This window comes from Myiozetetes cayanensis, unplaced genomic scaffold (genome assembly GCF_022539395.1).
Source record: "Myiozetetes cayanensis isolate MyiCay16 unplaced genomic scaffold, myiCay2020 scf1, whole genome shotgun sequence".
Taxonomy (NCBI): domain Eukaryota; kingdom Metazoa; phylum Chordata; class Aves; order Passeriformes; family Tyrannidae; genus Myiozetetes; species Myiozetetes cayanensis.
Genome location: NW_026086604.1, coordinates 97,076,433 through 97,097,835, shown reverse-complemented (window position 1 = coordinate 97,097,835; position 21,403 = coordinate 97,076,433). Strand labels below are relative to the sequence as shown.

At 40.2% G+C, this 21,403-nt stretch overlaps 1 protein-coding gene across 11 annotated transcripts in view; it reads right to left on the bottom strand.

Moving 5' to 3' along the window:
• The window catches only part of POU6F2 (POU class 6 homeobox 2), a 329,766-nt gene that overhangs the window by 297,795 nt on the left and 10,568 nt on the right, over window positions 1-21,403 (bottom strand). For 5 of the 11 annotated variants that reach the window (XM_050319976.1, XM_050320010.1, XM_050319985.1 and 2 more), the window contains exon 1: window positions 8,280-8,483. The exons of 1 other annotated variant lie outside the window; for it this stretch is intronic. In XM_050319976.1, coding sequence (XP_050175933.1) covers window positions 8,280-8,283 — 4 coding nt within the window. In that variant the 5' untranslated portion in view covers window positions 8,284-8,483. Of the gene's footprint in view, window positions 1-5,787; window positions 5,981-8,279; window positions 8,484-9,036; window positions 9,245-9,353; window positions 9,372-9,868; window positions 9,995-21,403 lie in introns of those variants that run through there. 5 more of the 11 variants (XM_050320028.1, XM_050320062.1, XM_050320002.1 and 2 more) reach the window with 5 other exon arrangements.

Genomic DNA, 21,403 nt, shown 5'->3' with positions numbered 1-21,403 from the left:
ACTACAATGATGGGTCTAGCATAAGACATGAGCAGAATAGAACAAAGGTTTGCTGAATATCCACAGTGCCTCTTGGGTTAAAATTCATTGCAGAGTCACTCTAAATCCCCAGTTAGGGGGCAACCCTAAATTTCTCTTCTTGCTAAGATCCAACATGAACTTAAAAAATAAATAAACCCCAATGTATTTAGGGGAAGAAACTACAACCTTCAGCCCATTTTTTGTTGTTTGATTATTCAAAATCCAGGTCTCATTTTCCAAACACCTGCCAATTTCAGGTGCAGCTTTCAGGTTTTTGGCTGCACACCTACAAACACAAACAGACACACACACACACAGAGACTTCTACTCTCCAGGATTAACTGAGTGTAGGTGGAGAACTGGCTTATTTTTTTTTCCAGCTGTACTTGTCTATATCCCATTGAAACCAGGGGAGATAAGATAGCATTACGTTGTCTAGATGCACAATATGGTGTTCATATGAGCTTTCCCAATAAGTTGTGGGGATACTTGTGGATGTGCTCAAATGCTTCCATGATCACCCTCTAAATAAGCATCATCACTAAACCAAACAAACAGGTAATTAAGTTCAGAGCTATTGCAAGCCCTTCACATGCTGTTTTAGAGTAGTCCAGCTTGTCTTCTGTGAGGCTTTGAAATCGTAAGCTTTGCTCACCAAGTGACACGCACAAGGTTTTCTTGCCTACTTCGGAAAGCAGCTGGAGCAGGAGGTGAATACTGCACCTAGACTGATGGATAAATCTTATCTTTTTTTATTTCCCACCATGGGTGTTACAACACGCAAGCCATCACTTCTGCCTACTACTCAACCAGCATCTTGTCAAATCTGGCTGCAAGATTAAGCTTCCCCCAATTCTGAATTCAATATTGCAACCCTAAGGCCATAAGAATCAAGCTGGAACATTCTGGGGTTTGGGGTTGTTTTTTTCCCTCTTAATGGACAAAATTGTTTCTGCTCGAAGATCGCAGTTTGCCCGGACTATAATGATAAATCATCGTGACTGACACTAAGCTAAAGGAGTTTGATGCTTTCTGCTTTACTCTTCCACATTAGAAGCCACTTTTACATTTGCCACAACTTTCAACTTTGGCTCCAAAATACTAGGATCTTCTCATTTGCAGATATTACTTTTGCTTCGTACAATCCATTTGAAGAATGTGAAGAACATTTTGTACACAGAAAGGGATGGGCGCAATGTCGTGGAATCCTGCGATAGCTGTTTTTTTCCTAGAGCAGCACAATTCTTCTGTATCCCAGATTATTTTATTTCACTGCAGCAGAGTTCTGCCTAACAAAGCTGGGAGAAAGTTTAGGATTCTGGAAGCGTTCAGCACTTGGCAGTATTTGGTTCTAGTACCAACAGTTATAGCCATCATGACAGTATCTCAGAAATACCAAACTTAACCACTGTCAGAATTATTTACAGCTGTAGTCCTTTTTTTAATTATTATTTTTAAAGGTGGATTTGGTAAAAATCAGGCACAGTTCCTCCTTGTTATAATCAAAAAAACCCCAAAACAATCACAGCCCTTTTTGTGATATACTGTGAAAAATGAAAGCTGATGCTAGTTTGCCATTGATGGGAGACAATGAAGCAAGGACATGAAACAAGGATATGAAACATTTTAGTTTTTAATATTGTTGCTTCAGTTTTAGTCTATGCTGCAAATTTATATTTAGTCATTCATTTTCTCCAAAAAAAGATAACTTCCAGAAAAAGGCTAAAGCTGTCAGCTTTTTGTTCTGGTAAAACTTCATTGCACTTGAAACATGAGGAAAGCTCAAGTAAAAACTGAGTTAGAGCTCCACAAGTTGGATCAGCAAGTGGAAAAGCAGTTAAAGATGTAAACAGTTTAGTGAAAAGTACAACATTCTGATACAGAAGTATCACTTATGTCCAACAGCAGCTGTTGTGTAATACTATTAAAATGACTTTCACTAAAATGTTTGCAAAAACCTCATGCTCTGTTATTTTCTATTTCTTGAAACTCGTTTCCATAGCAGGGGGTGGCTAAAAAAACACTTTTGTCTTTTACTGTTGCCCCTGTAATATTTCCTTTTTGGAAGTGCCATTACACAGCTGGATTGTGTCTTCTAAACAGACATGAATCTGAGAATGCTAGAAACTTGTAAAATAAAAATTACTTCATGGAATCAGTGACTGAAATAGAATACCATTCCTCTTTAATACAGTTTTGGGGGTTTGTCCTTTTCTTCAAGTCCTATTTCCCTTTACAATGCCCTTCCCCATTTGTGGGTTCAGAGCTCTCTCAAGTGTGATTTGGCAGCCACTACTTATCAAATTATGGGATTTCTTTTACAGTAAGGTGGCACAGGAAAGCCCACCAAGACAAGACCTACGTGTTTTGACAAGAACAACTATAACATCCCTACCATGTACATCCTCATTCACATGTGCAAGGGGCATGAGACAGCTGTGCACCTATAGCAGAGATCAAGATCCATTTATGAGGATCTCATCTCTGATAGAGATTTCTTCAACTTTAAGCATATGCACCAGTATTAACAACATCAATTCCTATTACTCATGGAAGTAAAAGGAAGATTATGCATGAAAGTTTGTTGGACCTAGTTTTTCTATAATATAGAAATTACAGAAATATATATATTATATATATTATATAGAAATTTTCTATAATATATAAATTATAAAAATATGGAATAAAAAACAGGATTATTTGTAACTAAACCTACTATAAACAGTTTAAGAAACTTTAATTCATATAATTCACTATGTAAAGATTGTTTGGAATAAAGATTTTTGCATCCCCTGTCTCTCTACTCACCCTTTCTTTTATTAAATTTTCTCCCACTACCGTTTTTAGGAACGGTTAGAAATTTAGAATAGTTCTTGATCTTCAAAATTTTCTTCTAATCTATTCTTGGCTTTAAACTCATACCTGATCCGTCGCATGGAACAGCACTACCAGTGAACAGAGAATCAGTAGCAAATACCAACAACTACTATTTCTCTTTTGAAGAGAAAATACTACACATCACAGCAGTTTTAAAGCCAATGTTAAAACAAAACCCCTGAAGCTATAGTTCATTTACCTGTAGCCCTGATATCCTCAAAAAGTAAGAGCGTTCATGACCCTTGAGTTACTATCTTTAATCCTAATAGTCAGTTGTAATTGTAAATCAGTTTGCATAACAATTATTTAGCTAGCATTTAAGCCACACTTTGTTATATTAATCAGCAATAGCAGTAATTTAATAGGCAAGTTGGACCAGATCCTGCAAAGAATTATATATGCAAGGAATCCCGTTGAATTCAGTATCGTACTTTGCAAATGCAGACTTCTTTTATGGGCTTAAGTGATTTGCTGACCACCTTTGAAGTACACACTTAAGTCAAGTTAAGTTTAGTGAGAGATAAAGATGCACATATTCTAAACTGTGTGCTTTGAGGTTCTTCCTGCCATTTTTACAATTTCAGAGTAAAAAACTGCATTACAAACAAATGCTGCTGAATGATGTAAATCACAGGAAAAAAGAATATTTTGCCATGTCCTCATCTAATCTTGAAAGTGCTGTATACAATTTCTCTTCGATTGTCCTTTTATTTTCTTCCATTTGAGTTGCAGTTCAGATCAGAGAAGAAAAATAAAAGTCTTGTTACAGCTACAGGTCAGTGCAAGATAAGAGGCTCAGCACAGTCACTTCTATGTACTGTACATATAAAAATGGCCCAGATTGATATTTAGTTTATCAGTCTAGAATCTAGGAAGCATAACAGAGGTACTCGAATGTAAATGCATTGCCAAAAGATAATAATCTACATCACTGGAGGAGTGTCACTTGCCTAGCAATTTAAAGGTCATCTGACATACTTTATTTTTCTCTTACAATTAAAATATAGTGAATATACATAGAGTGTAAATCACAGCTTTTTTAAAAATTAGACCTCTAAATTGGCCTGGATCACAAACTAGCAGCTGAAACAGCAGAGTAGTACAGAACAGAAAAGAAAAAAGAAATTCAATAAGAAAAAAAAATATTAAGGATGTTTTTAGAAGGTAATTTCAATTAAACCCCGATTTTGGTGTGAAAAGAAGAAAAACCTTTTAAAGCATGAATCAGAATGAAAAAAATTCATCTTTTCTGTTGTAAAAACAGAAGTCAACAGAAAAATGCATTCTTTCGCTGGAATCCAGGCCTAGGACCAAAGAATTTACATATATTAAATTAACAAGATCCAAACTTCTCTACAACAAATATTTATACTGTAAAATATTACAGCCACATTCCTGCATATCCTTACAATAATAATTCTTAGGGACATAGTATTCTAGAGAGTGTATACAACAGCAGGTTTCTGCAAAGATGGAATGCTTCATTATCAGAGTACCAGCTTGTTCATAAATATTAAAAAGTACATTTTTGAAGTTTTCCAAACATAATTCTTATTGTTTACATTGTCTCTCTACTACTGAAAACAGCAGCCAGTGTGTACCTGTCCCAAAGTCTCTCTCCCACAGTCTTGAACTGCAGAAAACCACTGCTGGTGACTGCAAAGGACAACAATGTCTATGCTGGACATACACTAAGCAGACAAGGGGACAAGTAGTCTGACCTTACTTATGCAAGTAGTCATGCTTACAGCGATTGATCTAATTCTTGCTAGAAAGAATAGGATTTGTCCCAAACTGCAGACAAAAGGACACAATTCCCTGGTGTCTTATAAAAGTGGGTCTTAAATTTACATGTAAGATGGTTCTTTCGTTTTTATATTTTACAGGCAATTCTTTATATAAGATTAAAGATTGAAACAGGTATTCCAAGAGAAAAAGTCCTCTACTACTACAAGAAAAATCACTTAGAGATTGCTCAAGACAAATTAAAATTACAGATGTGATCTTCATTTGGTAAAAATTAAACTCCTGTATATGTATTAATTTGTTTTACAAAACAATACTGACAACAGAACAAACTTCTCAAAAGTGACCCATGAGTTGCAGAAAGGAAGGAGCTTCTCTGAAACACTATCCCCCTGCTCTATTGTTGTTAATCATTGGGAAGAACACAAAACAAAATTTTTTAAAAAGGCAACAAACTGAAACAGAACAGAAAGATCCACGCTGGTTGCAGCGATGTATCAGTTTCATAAACTGGGCTTCAGACCAGAACTCTCTATGGGAAAAGAGCACGTTTACCTTTGCATAAATAGCATTTACTACTGGTGAGATCATATGGAGGATACCACTGAAATACAGAAAATAAACACACAACTTTCAAACATAGCAGTAATAACTGCAAACACATGCTTATTTGAAGAAAAATGTTACCTAATTTGCTTCCTCTCAATACATAGAGATCTAATTTAAGCTGCCCCCCTCCCCTTCCCGTTTTACTATATTTGCAAGAACCAGTGAACACAGAAATGTGCAGCCAGCCTGGGCCCTCAGGCCGGTGGATCAAGATGGTAGGCTGGCCTGGGCTCCCCCAGGGATAGCAGAGCCAGAAGGGTGATTGGACACAGTGACCTGTCTGCATGAGATGAGACAAAAACAGGAGGGCTGTAATGCTGATGAACTAACCTGTCACTCACAAGCTCAGGTCTGAAGAGGAAAAAAAAAAAAAAAAAAAGAAAAGAAAGAAAAAAGAAAATATGAAGAAAAAAAAGAAAAAAAAGATGGAGAGGAAAAAAAAAAGAAGAGAAACGTATAGTACAGGTTTTAGAAACCATACAAGGTAGAGAAATTACAGCATAATTGAAATAATTAGATGACACATTTAATTACCTGTTCATTCAGATAGGCTCAGGATATATAAGGAATATGGCATAAAAATCCAGATAATAGTTTCTATAAGATCAAAACACAACTGAAGAAATAATGGGTTCAGCGTGCAAGGAAGGATGCTACAGATTATTGCTGGCAGGGATCAGGGTTTCATGCCAAACACTCCAGTTATGAATCAAAATCACAATGAGCAATGAGCTTCTAGATCTTGACACACCAGGCAAGGAGGTTGTTCTTCAGAGTAGTTGGCTGTTTTATTGCTTGCTTGGGGGAGGAAAAATCCAGAGGGAAGGCTCACAAGCAATTCTGCACCCTGTGTCCAGTACACCCAGGTGCTAGGTAATGGTCAGGATTGCAGCATTCTGCCCACCCTTGACATCACCAGTGGGAGCCACTGTAGGCACTGGTGTTTAGAGACAGCTGAAGTCCAGATATTTTAAAAAAAGGTGGAAAATGCATTTAATGATGAACAAGTACTTGGTGTTGAAAATTCCTTTAAATCAGCATGCTCCTGCTATTACATTCGTGTCATACACAGACTAGTGTTTGAACTACAAATAACTGCTAGTGTTTCAGATCTCCACTGCATCAGGGTTATACATGTATAGTTTGGATTTTTAATTAGGCAAGTTCACACTCCATTAGCGGTAAACAAGACTGAATTTAAAGCTACATCTCCAAGATTAGTAAAAAAAAAAAAAAAAATCATTCCCATGGCTGAAGAAAAACACAATTCTGAAATAAAGAAGCAAAATTATAAACATTTATTTAAGTTTTTGCTTTTGGAGGTTTGAAAGTTAACAAAGACTTTTAAGAACTTTTTCTAGTAGTATCAGAAAAAAAAGGTCTCTTCTAAAAATATTTTACAACCAAATATGCAAATCTTTATTATTTATCAATACTAAATATAGATGTACAGTGTGGAAAGATTTTCTGGCATAGGTTTTGCCTTTTGATAGTTATTTTCTCTGAAATTTCATAGAGAAAATCTCTTTCTATTTTCAGCAGTGTATGGTAATTATACTGATTGCTCTGAGGTTCCGAAGTTTTAACTAACTCTTTTGTTATACAACTAGAAAATACACAATTTTTTATCCGAAAAAAAAATTAAACTTTTTGTACTATCTTAACATATACCTAATAACAACTGAACACTGGACAATTGATCAAAAACAGAAACATACTTGAAAATTTTGTGGACTTATGAACACATTTGGATGTGCACACTTACACATATGATATGTAAATATGCACACACAGAGATCTAAAAATATGTTTGCAACACCTAAGACAGTAAATTTCAGAATAATAATAACTACAAATTCTGATGCAAGACCCCCAAAGAAGTTAGTCACCTAAAATATCTAAATGTATTTTCCTTTGAAGTCCATGCCCTTGTTACTGATTTTAGGAAATGAAATACACTAACACATGATATAAACATTTTTGCAGACATTCTCTGAACTTTTTTAATTGATGAAATATGGAATGTTACACACAGAAAAAACATCCTTCTATTTTTTCCGGTCTCAAAACCACTTTCTGAGTGCTGGTAAGCTTTCAATATAAAATAGCTAACTTACACTCTCTTATATGCCAAAAAAAAGTTACATTAAAGAGATATTACTAGTTTTGCGATTTATCAATGTTTCGGCGTACATTTTCTGTCAAGTGTATTTGCTCAAAACCTTACCATTGTATGTGCCTTTGTATCATTAAACATATATCTTTAAGACTGACCAAATAAAACAAAAAGGTAACTAACACACTCTAAAATACATATTTTCACAAACGTAGTACTAGCAAACATGCCCCACTTTTTAGATATAAGCCAACCTAATAGAAAGCTGTTAATGTTTGGAGGATTTTTAATACAAAATGCATCTCCTATTTTTAAAATATTTAAAGCAATAAAAGTCTGTGGTAAACATGGTATTACATATTTGACATTTTCCACCCAGAAATGCATTACTGTGTACGATGGTATTAATAAACCATGTGCTTTGAGGGACTTCTGTGCTTTGCCATAATTTAGTTGAAAACAGTGTGTAGACTGCATATTTTCCCCCTATCGTATCAGCATATAGAAAACAAATACTATGTCACCACCTCAGCAGCATGCGTTCACTATACTGGAAACATATGCAAAAAACCACAAACTTTTGAGAGTTCAAAAAATTCCCTTTACCAGAGACTGATTTACAAACCAGTGATTAATGACAAAGTGTTGAGCACTTTAAATTTTGTTAGAAAAAGAAAAACAGGCACCCTCATCTGACTCCGACTGCATTCATAGGAAAACAGCCCTCCCTGTTCATCAGAACAAAATAATTTAATTTCTTTCCCCACTTCAGGTTATTATTTGAAGCAAATGAAAAGACAATGATTCTTCTCTCTTCTGGCTAAAGCTCAAAACAGCACGGTTAAAACACACATATAAAAACTACAGACTTATCAGAAATCACAAAACAGAAAGAGAAGGACTCACTGACCCATTTGGAAGACAAAGACGACAAAACGGAAAAGCTCTAAAAATCAGCTTGTGAGGCCTTTGAGAGATATTCTTCTGGCATTTCATCACAGCAGCCCCAGACCAGTTCACTTCCCTGGATACAGGGAGGGAGAACTAAATAGAGCTGTTTATTAAAGCTGTTGTGCTGGATTGCATTAGGAAGCACGAGCAGACCACCTGGACCTTTCAGATTGTGGCAGTGTTTAATTTGCAGGCTGCCCCTCTGCAGCAGCAAAGACTACTACATTTACCAAGCTCAATCACACATTATCTGGATTAGGAGTAAAAGAAGAAAAAATAAAATATAATGATAATTTAAAAAAAGCCACAGCCTGTAGTACAGGAATACAGTCAATATAGAAATAATGAATAGCATTAGAAATAGAAAGCAACTCCCCAGCAAACACAACACTTTCACTCCTCAGTTCTTCTACTTCAGCACATTTAAACAAAATAAACCAGCAAATAAATAAATACATTGATTTGGCAAAGCTCAGACTAAATTATAAACAGGGTTTATTAGAAGAAAAGCTTGATAATTTAGGTTTATCTAGTGATTCCCTGGCCAGATTATTGTGGTTCTTTTGCCTTTCTCACTTTCAGTACTACACTCGCTGGTAGCTGAAGATACAGATAGAAAGATGGTACTGTAAATATGAATTATGTGAATCATATGGTTAGACCCTTGTGAAAAAAAAAAAAATAAAAGGGGAGTTGAGAAATGGCTGACTCCATACCTGACCAATTACAGCTTGCATGGTCCCTGTGTCCTGCTGAGCTGAAAGATCGCAATCCATCATATGTAGTCTTTGAAAAGGAGAATGGGGGTTTCTGGCATGCATCTGTCAATCAACTTCTGCACTCACAACCATCACCAAAAGCAAGAGAAAAAAAGTCAAGCTGCTCCACCAAATAGGATGAAACAGTCATGTGACCTTCAGCACACTCACACACATACATACTTCCATGGAACGTATGAATTTTCTGCAGATATGAAATGACATTGACAAATACCCAATACCAAGTAAATAAAGTGAGACAAACAGCTACTCACCAAAGAGAAAACACTTGCTGTAATCTTCAGCCTACAGATTTAATATACCTAAAAGGTATTTTAAGCCGAGGGTTTTCTTTTGAGCCTAAACTTTTCAGATAAGGTGATATGATTTTATATATGCAGACAGTGGTCAGAACTTTAACCCCTCGTGTTCTCTTGCAGCCACTGTTTTTACTCCCTCATTTATACTTCTACTTTATGGCTGTTTGAGTTCGTGATCTTTTTTTTTTTCTTTAAGTTTCCTTTGTGTCAAAGTGAAGTGGATTGTGTTGCTTTCTTTGGATGTGTACAAATTATAAGATCTAGACAGAAGAAAATTGCTAATAGGGGAAAAAGGGGCAGGGGCTGAGAAATCTGTGTCTGTAGTCGCAAGCCAAAACATGTCTCACTGCTTTACTCCACCAAAAGTCAAATGTTTTCTTTACTGGAAATATATATCAAAGTATTAGTTTATGTGCGCTGTGATGAGCACTCAAAATATAAAATATTCAGACTATGTAAATCCTACTTACAGAATCCTTTGCATTTTGAAGGTTAGCAGAGTTTTGGTTCATTCACTGCTCCACTGAACTGACATAAAATGTAGTTACTTATGAAGGCAAACATTACCATTTTTTCTAATGGAAGCAGTTTGTTTCATGTATCTTCCCCTCTGAGTTAAGATTTGCAAGAATTTCTGAGACTATTTTTTCTTCTTGTCAAAATATATCAGCCACTTGTCTCCAAAAACTGAGTGTCCTGAACAACACACTGCAGCATTGATTGCTGATACGTTATTGGCCAGTGATTTCTGAAGGGTGACATTAATGTAACCTGGTAGCACTTTAACCCTTTGAAGATCAATACAGTCCTCTGGAAATACAGTAGAATAACAGCCCATATACTTTTTGCTGTATTACACCTTCATATAAATCTTAGTGCATCTTTCTGTCCTCCTAGAATTGCATTTCAGTTACTAGTGCAAACAACATGCTTTCCCAAGACTGTCAGAAGCAAAAATGCAGAATTAAAAGCAGTTTAGTCTCTAAGCTTAAACCTAACACACCCTTTCCATTTCAAGTAAATTTCTAGCAATATTTTGAAGTTATTATCTCATTTTTAAAGGTATTGAAAATATTGATCTTAGCTGTTATAGTCAAAGAAATGTGAGAATATCAACAATATTCCAATTGTAGGCACAGCCCTTGCCAGTCTAATATTTCCTGCAATATAATTTTAAGATCCAACATCCAGGAGTGTTTGGAATGTGACGGAGTGCATAGGTATGTGTATGTATGTGTATAGATATATTATATATATATATAATATATATATTATATGTATGTGTATATATGTGTGTATATATATATGCATATGTATGCAAGTATAAGACAAATGAAATGGGTGCTGAGGGAGTGAGACAGGCAGGGTTCATCCAGCTTACTTTGCATTCTTTGAGCTTTTATAATACAATTGTATTTCTTTAATTTTTAAGAAAAAACTTAGGAAATTTTGGTATGTATTTAAAAAATTAGAAATTAGAAGAATTGGCATGCAGATGCATGAGAACCCAGAAGTATTCCTAGGTCAATGAGATATTTCAGCATAACAAAGTTTTCAGATCCAGCATTTTTAGAGAGATATACAGTATTAACACTAAAACATTGCCTCTGGGATGGGGAAGGAGTACTTGAAATGGTGCTGCCAACATCTGCTTTGCATTTCATTTATAAACATAATTAAAATGCACCATTTGTGCTGAAATCTTATCTGCTTCTTACTCATGAAAGAACATACACTGAACTAATACCTTGGTCTGCCTTTTGGTCAGCTGAGAATTTCCTGCGGTATCATCCTTCAGGACGGTTCTTTGGAAAAACCAGGCAGTATTGTGAAGGCCATAATCAACATCCATATCATCACAAGCAATTCAAAATACAACTGGCAAGTGGGCGAGCGACTAGAGGAGAAGTCAAATACTGCATGTGAAGCTGAAAGGAAAGTTAAAGACGTCTATTTTACAGTTTCTCTTCAGGAGGAGCCTTTTTGCAGTGAATATGCACAAACACCTATCAAACTCCCTTAACTCATTTAAGTAACTAAACCTGGCAATCACCACTGCGGGGTTTTTATTAGCAAAGGCACTGACGTAGACATATGTTGCAGCACATAAATAAGCACAGCATTGTATACACAAGTCCGTTGCACCCTTATGCACCAACAAACCAACCATCGCGTTGCGCACACTCAGGCAGAGCTGCAAGAGCTTCTTCCTCCTGAACTGAATTATGTGCTGCCTCTCTTTGTGCCATAATTAAACTATACTTCCAGGAAATGCCAATCTATGCCATAAAATGTAAAACAACATCCCTGCACCTAATGCCTCTGCATAAGTCACGTCACCACTGGTAACCTGAACAGCCGTAAGAGCCTCCTCTCCTACCCCTGGAGCTGCCCTTACCTCTGAGGAGCCGGAGATCTTTACCCTCAGCCACATCTACCTGGTCCTGTCTACAGGGGTTGTACAACTGGTCTCTGGGCACTGTTTCAGTTTTGCTACTCATCCTTTGGGTCTTCCACAGGCCATCTCCTATGAGGTGTTGGTCCAGTTTTGCCTTTTTACTTACTGTAAGGAATTCTCTCCCTAACACATTCTCCCTTCCCTCTCACCCCCCAAACACACATTTCCTTTGCTGCTGGAAAGGTAATTAATCTCTCTTGTCAATAGTCAAAGAGGTGAAAGAGCAAGGTAGCTCCTACTCTGCCACAAGCAGACTTGTGTGGAGAGCTCGGTGCAAAAGGGGAACTCCACTGGCCAGGTCCCCTTTAGCACGGGCAACTTGAGGAAAGCTATTGAAGGACAGAATGACAAATACTGCTTAAAAACCAGCTGTGCTGTATCCTCAGCAGAGACCTGCTGGTCTCCTTTGAAACTTTTTATCTGTGGCTCTCCCTCAGCATATCCAAGAGGAAATTGCTTATGGAGCCACAGCAATATACAGCAGCTATGCCTTCCTATATGCATACCCCTTCAGCACCTGGCACAAAGGGACAGGTTTGCATTGTTGAACCTAAGGTTACTGAGAGGGGGGCATTGATCAAGGCTTACACATGGAGGAGGCTGCTTTATCACTTAATCTGTGACAGTGCAAATTCAAAGAGATACAAAGCCTGTGTTTTGAGCTGCAGCACACCAGATCTCTGACGTTCAGGAAGAGTAGTACTTCCTGGTTACACTGAATACTTTTATCTGCAGTAGATTTTCCCTTTTTAATTAAAAGAATAAAAAAAAATTAAGTGGTACTTTGAATAGAATAATGTGCTTGAATTTACCTCTCAGCTACACACCTAAGGACTTGTGAAAATAGCATTATTGTGTATAGTAATTTCTTTCATGTCTTCCAGGGGAATATATATTTTCTGGATGACAAAAACAATATTTAGAATTATACAGCAATGCAAACCCCAATTACTTCTTAGCTAAACTGTGTTAGAACACACATTCATTTTTTAAAGCTAATTATTTATAATTTTTTATGGTTCCTTAATTCACAAACTAGAAGCCTTGTGATCAACAGAGACCAGGGGTTTACTAAAATACCTTTAGGCGCTCTCTCACATGCCACAGCAGAGCTTGCAGCAGATTTAATGAATTGAGCAAGGAAGGGATCCTCCTGCTTCTTACAGCATCGGTACACTAGGGGGACTCTTTTTCCTCTTTTCTGGAGTGATGGATGCAGGGCATTGTCAGAACAAGCTCTTGTGCCTCACACTACAGGCCCTTTACTCACCAGTTAACATGCAAGCCTGTCTTGCACTCTTTGAAGACTAACAAGCTTAATTCTAAAGTCAATGGCTCTTCCTCCCACTCTCACTCTCTCTCTCCATCTCTGCCAAACAGACAGTATATTGCATTTTGCATCTTCATTTTCATGGATATGTGACTGCGTTTTCCATATGGGCAAATTTCTGAAGATTTATGCTAATTCCAAAATAATTGTTTTGAGAGACAGTAATGGATTACAGTCTCTGCCTGTGCACGCCCATTCTGGTCAATCGTTTTCACATTTTGAAGGAAATTTTGCTATTAAAAAAACCCCTGATGCTTCTAATTTCTCCTCCCCCAGGTTTCATTAATATATAATTTCTGGGTTTCTCCCACTCCCCCCAAGCTCCACTTTTCAAAAACCAAACTATGGGGACATATTCACTCACTTCAAGAATGGCACTTCCTTCCCTTTGTAAGTGCTCGTTTATATCATGGAAAGGTAATCCAGGAAAAGAAGATGCTTCTGTGCCTAAATTTTTAGAACAAGGCCTAAGCATAATCTACATTATACTCATTCCTGTGCAGACAGTGGGACAGCTCCCTTCCTATCAGTGCTTATCCTTTACTGTCTAAGGAAAATGTCTGCAAAAGAACTTTCTTTCTCTTTGCTGTTTTAGAGAAAAGAAGCTTGTTGTAATGCTTTGTATCTTTGGGAAGGTAGGAATAAATTCTCCCCCTTTCCTTTTAGATCTAACAAGCTAGTTCAACTGAAAAATTATTTTTGTGTCTCAGGGAGAACAGTTGCTCAACAAGTCTTTCAGTTTCCTGATTAAACTAGAATTTATATAAGATGAAAATCTAGGAAATAGGACTGCGATTCTTTCTACATAGTGAACTACATAGTGAAGAGACAGCACCTTCCTCCTCTACTCTTATGTAAAGTGATGGGGGGTGATTACAGCAATGGTGTTAGAACCTGGTTAATCAGAGGACAAGCTAATCTCACACCTTTCCCAGGTGAAACAGAATTGTGGAGGAAAAACATGGCAAGAGGCAAGATGGATTAGCAAGAAAAGGTGATATTGAGTGGGTAAGGTTTAAGAATATACTTCCCAGATGCATTACTAACTCTAGCATGCTAATAAAACCACATTCCTCACATCTCATAGTGTCTTCTGCAGTATTGGGCACAATAGGGTTTTTAAGACAACTCCTTATTGGATATAGCATGGACAAAAAGGGAGATTTACATCAGGTGAAGAACAGACTATATTTGGGTGAACTAACATCACTCAAGCAAGGCAAACAAGAAATCTGAATGGGCAAAAAGATGATTCTTACAGTGAATGGAATCTTCTTTTTCCAAAACTCTTACAAAATCTTTGGTAGGATTCAGAACATGTCAAGGACAGCAGAAATGTCAAAAAATAAGGTATATTTTTCTGTTCATTTAATAATGGGCATTTCTAATAAGGCACAGTATTAACTGTGTAACTCTTCAGAGCAGTAATGCTTTTACCACACCAACAGGGAAAAGCAGATATTTTCACAGTGTGTGTGATGATGATTAACTTCTTACTCACTGGTATATTTGCTTTTATTTACTTGAGCTGTAAATTGCTTATCTTGCGTAGCTCTTACTTCCACTTCAACGCAACACAGTGAAGTGACAGCATCATCAGAGAAAAAAAAAAAAAAAGAGTGGAGGTGGATATGGCAGGAAGGGTGTGTAGTGCCAGTGGAAGCACATATTTCCTACAAACCACATTTCCCTTAGATCCCCAACTCCTAAGCAGATGCCTCTCTCCCATGAAAAAAAATAAAAACCCCAAGTAAAATGATGTATCCAAATACCTGTGCTTCTCTTGCTCCAAGCAAAGTAGATGATATTTGAATATTTCATGTATAAGTAAAGGTACACCATATACCGAGAGGTACTTCCCAGCATTACATTATGACATCTCTCAATGAGAAATGTTTGATCTTCTGATAGTCAGTTCATAAAATTTGGTTACAGACTTTATATCCTGCTGTGTATCCTGCACAGGAGAGAAAACGTGACAGGTTTGAGCTACTGAAAGACCTGCGATGTACTAATTCTTCCTGAGTTTGTTTCATCTATCAGTAGGCTACTGATGGGTGGAAGCCCCCTTAACACATCTCTTGGGCTCCACCCTTCATGCTTTGCTGTCATGAAATGTAGGAAATAGGGAAGTTGGTGGTCTGGTCTTTTGAATTTAGATTGCAGAAAAACATCGTTCAAGAAATGTAGGTTTTCTTACCCACATCATATTCTGGATTTCATGGCACCCATGAGTCAGAAGAAGCTCTATCTCATGGTATAGATCTACAGCCCCCATCTTCCCCACCACCTGAGGCTCTGACAGAAGAGACATCCCCTACACGCTCCTTGCATGAACAACTGCAGGGTAGAAATAGATAACATACCATCAGATGGAGTGACACAACGTTCTGCTGCAGTTTGGAAACACTGGCGTAGGCAAATGTTCCTGAAGACATGAGTGGATCACAGGGTGACTATGAGCCACGAATGGGATTGAGGCAAAATCATTCCTGTGTGTCAGGTAAGAAAGGCAAGCATTGGGCAAAGCCCTGCTGAGAACTCACCTGTACCGCTATGGACATTTCTCATTCCTCGGGTTCGAAAAACACAAATTCCATCTGGAATGAATGCAGACAAAGACTAAGCAGTTGATTCATGGGCATGGATGGCCTACAGAAGAAAAATGATGACTGGAAGGAGCAATGCAAAGGCTGAGAGGACTGCAATCACTTTCAAGAAAAGGATCAAGGATGAAGATCAGAAGAGGAAAAGAGCTATGGGGGTGCAAGGAAAAATACAGTAAAGAACACAAAAACATTTGGAACTTCTTTCTAAGAAGACAACCTTACCATGCACAGTGCAGTAGCGAATGTCCCTTGATGCATTGGTGAGGAATGGTGATGAAACCATGCATGCCTGTTACATCTCTGCAAAGTTCATGCAGACAGAACGAAAACTCTCATTTCTGGCAAAATCAAAAGAATGTCTTTGGTGTAAATGCCCTTATTTACATAGTCTGAAGGTAGACACCAATTTTGGCACCACAGTCCAAAATTGCAATAATAGTACCTCTCAATTTTTCAGTATTCCAATTACTAAATCTCAAAGAACAAGGAGACTTGCTAGGGTTTTAGGTAAGAACTGAACATCTTCCCACAAACAGAGGTAGGCAAATATCTCTGAGAAAGGTTAAAGTGAGAAATGAGCCCTGAAAGCTTTAGTCCATGGCTGAAGAGTGCTTTGTATCCCATACAAACATGGCCAATGGGTGTGTTTAACAGAGAAGCAGCTGCACAGCTTGGTTTCAAAGGGAAAAGGGGGCATGACTACAATAGCAGCAATGAGCTATCTGCCCAGTTTGGAAAAGCTGTTGTTTGCCTGACAGTGCTTTGGGCACAGATACAAATGTTGGAGGTCTGAAAATGACCTACCTTTCCACCACACCAGTGTTACCTCCCCTCACTTGTTTTTCAAAGTCTCTACTATTTCTCTGGTGGTCTGTTGACACTGTCTATTTCAACCTATGGCTCTGGTTACACTTTGGTTTTCCCCCAGGTGGCAGCTGCCAAAATCACCCTACTTATTCCCCAGGAAAAGGGTTTGTATCCAATCAGATCTAGGCCCTGGTCTTCCTCACTGCAGGACCTCATAGACATTAGCTCTGGCACAGAGAGGAGATGGCTGATCGGAGTGTCTGGGCTGCAGGGCTGGTTTCTGAGAGAGGAGTAACAGCACAAGATTGGTCCTTGGGAGCTGAGTGGTGGAGAACATGTCAGGAATACCCAGCAACTGTGCTCAGTGCATGGCTAACAAGGGCAGGAATAGTGTCCTGGATGCCTCAGGACCAGCACTCCAAAGGCCTTCCTCCAAAGAGGAGGTTGTAGAAAATAGGGGGACAGTTTTTCTCCCAGGTAACAAGTGACAGGATGAGAGCAAATGGCCTCAAGTTGCACCAGGGCAGGTTTAGATTAGATATTAGGAAACTTTTTTTCAATGAAAGGGTTTTAAAGCATTGAAACAGACTGCCCAGGGAAGTGGTGAAATCACCATCCCTGGAAGTGTTGAAAAACATATGGATATGACACTTGAGCACGTGGGTTAATGGTGAACATGGTAGTGGTGTGGGGTTGATGGCTAGACTTGATGATCTTAATTAAAGGTCTTTTCCAAACTTAACAATTCTATGATTCTATGGTTCTATGAAGGATGCCGGGCAGAGGTGTGATGGGATAGGCTGAGGTGGGTGGGGCTGTGCATGGGGGAGCAGCACCTCCTGTGTACCACTGACAGAACCAGCCCAAGGTCAGCCCAAAGACATCCAAGAGAAAGTCCTTAAGGAGCCAGTGTAATTACTTCATGGGGTCTGAGGGAGGCTGGATGAGGTTGCTGGAGGTTCTCTGCTGCAAGGCCAGCTCCTGATAGGGCTATGTTCAAAGCCCATTGGAGGAATGGAATTCCTACTTCAGCCTTCAGGGGACAGATGCCAGCTTGTCAGGAGATAAGAAGCACCTCACCCCCCATGGAGCCAAGGGCAGCTGCTGTAAGAACTGGGATGCAGAGGTGTTTCCAGAATCCCAGTGCTTTGGAAGGATTTTTGCCCCTGAGATTGATCAGGCTGGGGGCAGATGGCCACTCTTGGAAGCTCCTCAGATGGCTCCACATAGGGCAGACCAGGGCTTGGGCATCTGGTACCATCAGACTGTGGGAGGAGGAGACAGGTCTTGCTCACATGCTCAGGAAATACCTGATTGCCAGTGCTGTGGTCAGGAAGGAATTTTCCCTCAGGGCAGATTGGCACCAGTCCTTGGGAGGGGGAAGGGTTTGCCTTCCTCTGCATCATCAAGCATGACCCTTTCTGTATCCTTTTGGTTCCTTTTGTAGCTGCCTGCTGCTGATGCCTCTTGAAGATGGCCTGTCATGCCCTGCAGCTGGGGGGAGGAAGGCCTTTTTTTATCCTACAGTGAGCTGCAAGTGTCCCCAGGGTTTTTTTGCTTTCCTCTGCAGCACTGAGTACAGTCCCTTTCCAGGGCTCCTTTGGGCAATTTTGCCTGCTCTTGCTTCATGAAGGTGGTTCTTGTGCCCCTCATCCAGAGGGAGGAAGCTTTCTAGACTCCCAGGGTGGGCCCTGAGTGTGGTCCCTGGATGTTGCTTCTTGTCCTTCATAGCTCCAAGCACAGCCCCTTGTCAGGGCTCCTCTGGGCCACTGCAGCTTGGTTCTTCTTTGCCTGCTGCCCTCACACCTCCAAGGCACCACTTGTGCCCTTTCTCTCTCTGATCTGTAAGCTTGGAGTGGGAGCAGAGCTCTGCTCTTCCCTTGGCTCCATTTCCACAGGGGTTCTTGCCTATGCAAAACAGCCTGTGCTTGGAAGGGCTCCAGGCTTGCTGCCCCACACAGAGCTTCCACTTTTCAGCTCTCCCTGCCTGCAACACAAGCACAGGGCAGGCACAAGAGTGCTTTTCATACATCCCTGGCCAAGACGTGTCCTTGAATGTGTCTTTGGAGCTGAAAAGCCCCTGACATTTCAGGAAAATATTAGTCTCATTGTTACGTGATGAGCACAGGAAATAGGACAGTTATGCTATGTTACACCCGGAGTTCTGCTTGACAAGCTATGACCCATGTCTCAGGGCTCCACCCTGGAGAGCAGCTCTTTGCAGGTCAGATCCCAGACCCATCCAGGAGACAGAGGCAGAGCATGGCTTATGCAGGCACTGAAGGCCCCATGTTGAGGTGGAACACATTCCCTAGGCCCTTGGCAGGAGCCAGTGGGGGTCCCTGGGGAGGCTGGTCCCAGCCACTGAGGCCTGTGAGCACCCCCAGGACCCTGACAGAGGTAGACATGCACTGCTCATGTGCTCTCCTTTAGATATCTATGGATGGCCAATTTGGAGACAGAGTTCTGGGTTGGATGGTGTACTGTTGCAATCAGAGTTTTTTTGTTTACAATGTTTTTCCAAGGCAAACAGCTCTGGCAATTCTAAAAGTAAGTACCAGGAGGAAAAAAAAGGAACCATGGGAAAATGAACAGGTCATCTTCCTTAACTCCAAAATCTTTTGCAACCATTTAGATGAGAAGCACATCCTGCACCAGACTGAGGGCTTGATCTTTGAGCCTCACTAATGTCAGAGATAGGGTGCTTTGCCATCCTGTGGAAACCCAGCAAAACTGAAGGAACAAAAGACTTGCAGAAAGTGTGCATCACCCTTGCTTTTGGCAAATTTGTCCAGATGGTTCCATTATCTCAAGATGATCCACAGCTCTCAGCCCCCCTCAGAAGGTTCGTGCCTCCTTCCCACAAGGTGACAGAGCCAATGCCTAGACTGGGAGATGGTTGTGGGTATTCAGGTCCTTCTGCTTATGCAAGGCTGGTACACTCACTCAATCCCTTCATCCAGATCATCAATAAAGATAGTAAAGAGAACTGGGCCCTACACTGATCTCTGGGGGACACCACTAGTGGCCGGCCACCAACTGGATGCAACACCACTCTCTGTGCCCAGCCATCCAGACAGTTCTTAACCCAGCACAGAGTGCACCTATACAAGCCGTGGGCTGCTAGCTTTGAGCCATTCCCATGTATCCTGGCACTTGGTACCAGGGAGAAGAGCTCAGCAGCTCTCCACTTCCCCTCCTCAGGAAGCTGTTAGGAAGCAGTGAGGTCGCCCCTCAGCCTTCTCCTCTCCAAACCAGACAAACCCAGTACCCTCAGCCTCTCCTCAGAGCCCATTCCTGCCAGCTCCTTCCCCAGCTTTGGTGCCCTTCTCAGAACACATTCAAGCACCTTCACACTCTTTTTAAATGATGGGGCCCAGAACTGCACACGGTACTCAAGGTGAGACTGCACCAGCACTAAGTACAGCCAGAAAACCACCTCTCTTGGCTGGCTGGTGATGCTGTGTTTGCACCCCAGGATGTGGTTTGTCCCATTGGCTGCCAGGGCACACACTGCTGGCTCCTGTTGAGCCACCCACCAACTATCACCCCTTTCTGCAGGGCTGGTCTCTAGCCACTTCTTTCAGAGTTTAGACTCATGTCTGGCTGTCCTGGGTTACACAAAAATTCTGGTATCCACCTTTTCTCTTGTCTTCTCTTTTCCCCAAATATGCCTGCTAATTTGGACTGTGACTGGAACTTGAGATAAGTGTGGTACTATTATCCTAGGAGAAGAAAGTATCCACAAGTGTGAAAGACTGTAATGCTGATGACTCAGACAACCAGGGTGCAAGCTGACCATGTGCAAAGTAACCACCCAAGTGCTGAGGATGTGCACACCCGCTACTTCAGGCTACAAGCTGGATGTTGAACAAGATAAGGAGAGAGGCAAAATCCTGCTAGGCACAATAGTGTTTCTTTGTCCTTACACAAATGACTTAGCTATGATAACTCCCCTGAGGGAAGCACCAGGACAATTCACACCCATGTGGCCTGAAGATATTCATCTTTGCTGATGGCCATAATGGATCCACCGGTGCTGACATAACAGGTAGCTGTAACATCTTAAAAAGGCCAATTGGCATTGGCCTTTTTAGCCATCAGCGTGCTTGTAGTAAGCGTGGGTAGAGCCCTTTTCAAATCAAGGAAGCCTAGCCATGATGATAATGATGTAACATCTTAGGTGCCAAAGACTTCTGAAATGCCCAGTAATCCAGTGAAGAACTTCCCACCCCAGGGGAGGTATCAGGGCTGTTCCCAACTAGACTAAGCCCATTAAAAGACCACACTTGGACTTCACTCATCACTGGGTTTTCTTCTCTCATGACATGGGAATTTGCTTACCACCCAGGGCTTCCACCACCACCTCGACAGATGCAGACTGTGACCACCACTTTGACAGGATTACAGCCACCACTTCGATGAAAAAACATCAAAATTGCAACAATCAAGTCTCATCACTGGATCCAACGGGTGTCTTGCAGGTCCTTCCAGTCACCTGGAGATTTGCAGCCCTGCTCTGACTGCCTGTACCAGCACCACAGCTTCATTCCAATGATGACTCTCCAACTCTTCCTGGTTTTCCAAGCATGAGGGAGGCAAACCACTTGGAAGGGTGGACATCTTGTCTCTGTGCTGTGGCCACGTGTATTTTTTCCATGTGGGGGAGGCTGGCCACTATTTCGATTTGGTCCAGTGGGCAAGGATTGTAAGTTTCTCCTCATCGGTTGACTTAACCCAGTTTCATCAGTATTGTTATTAGCATTTCTTCTTGATAAAATGTTATTTTTTCACTTATATT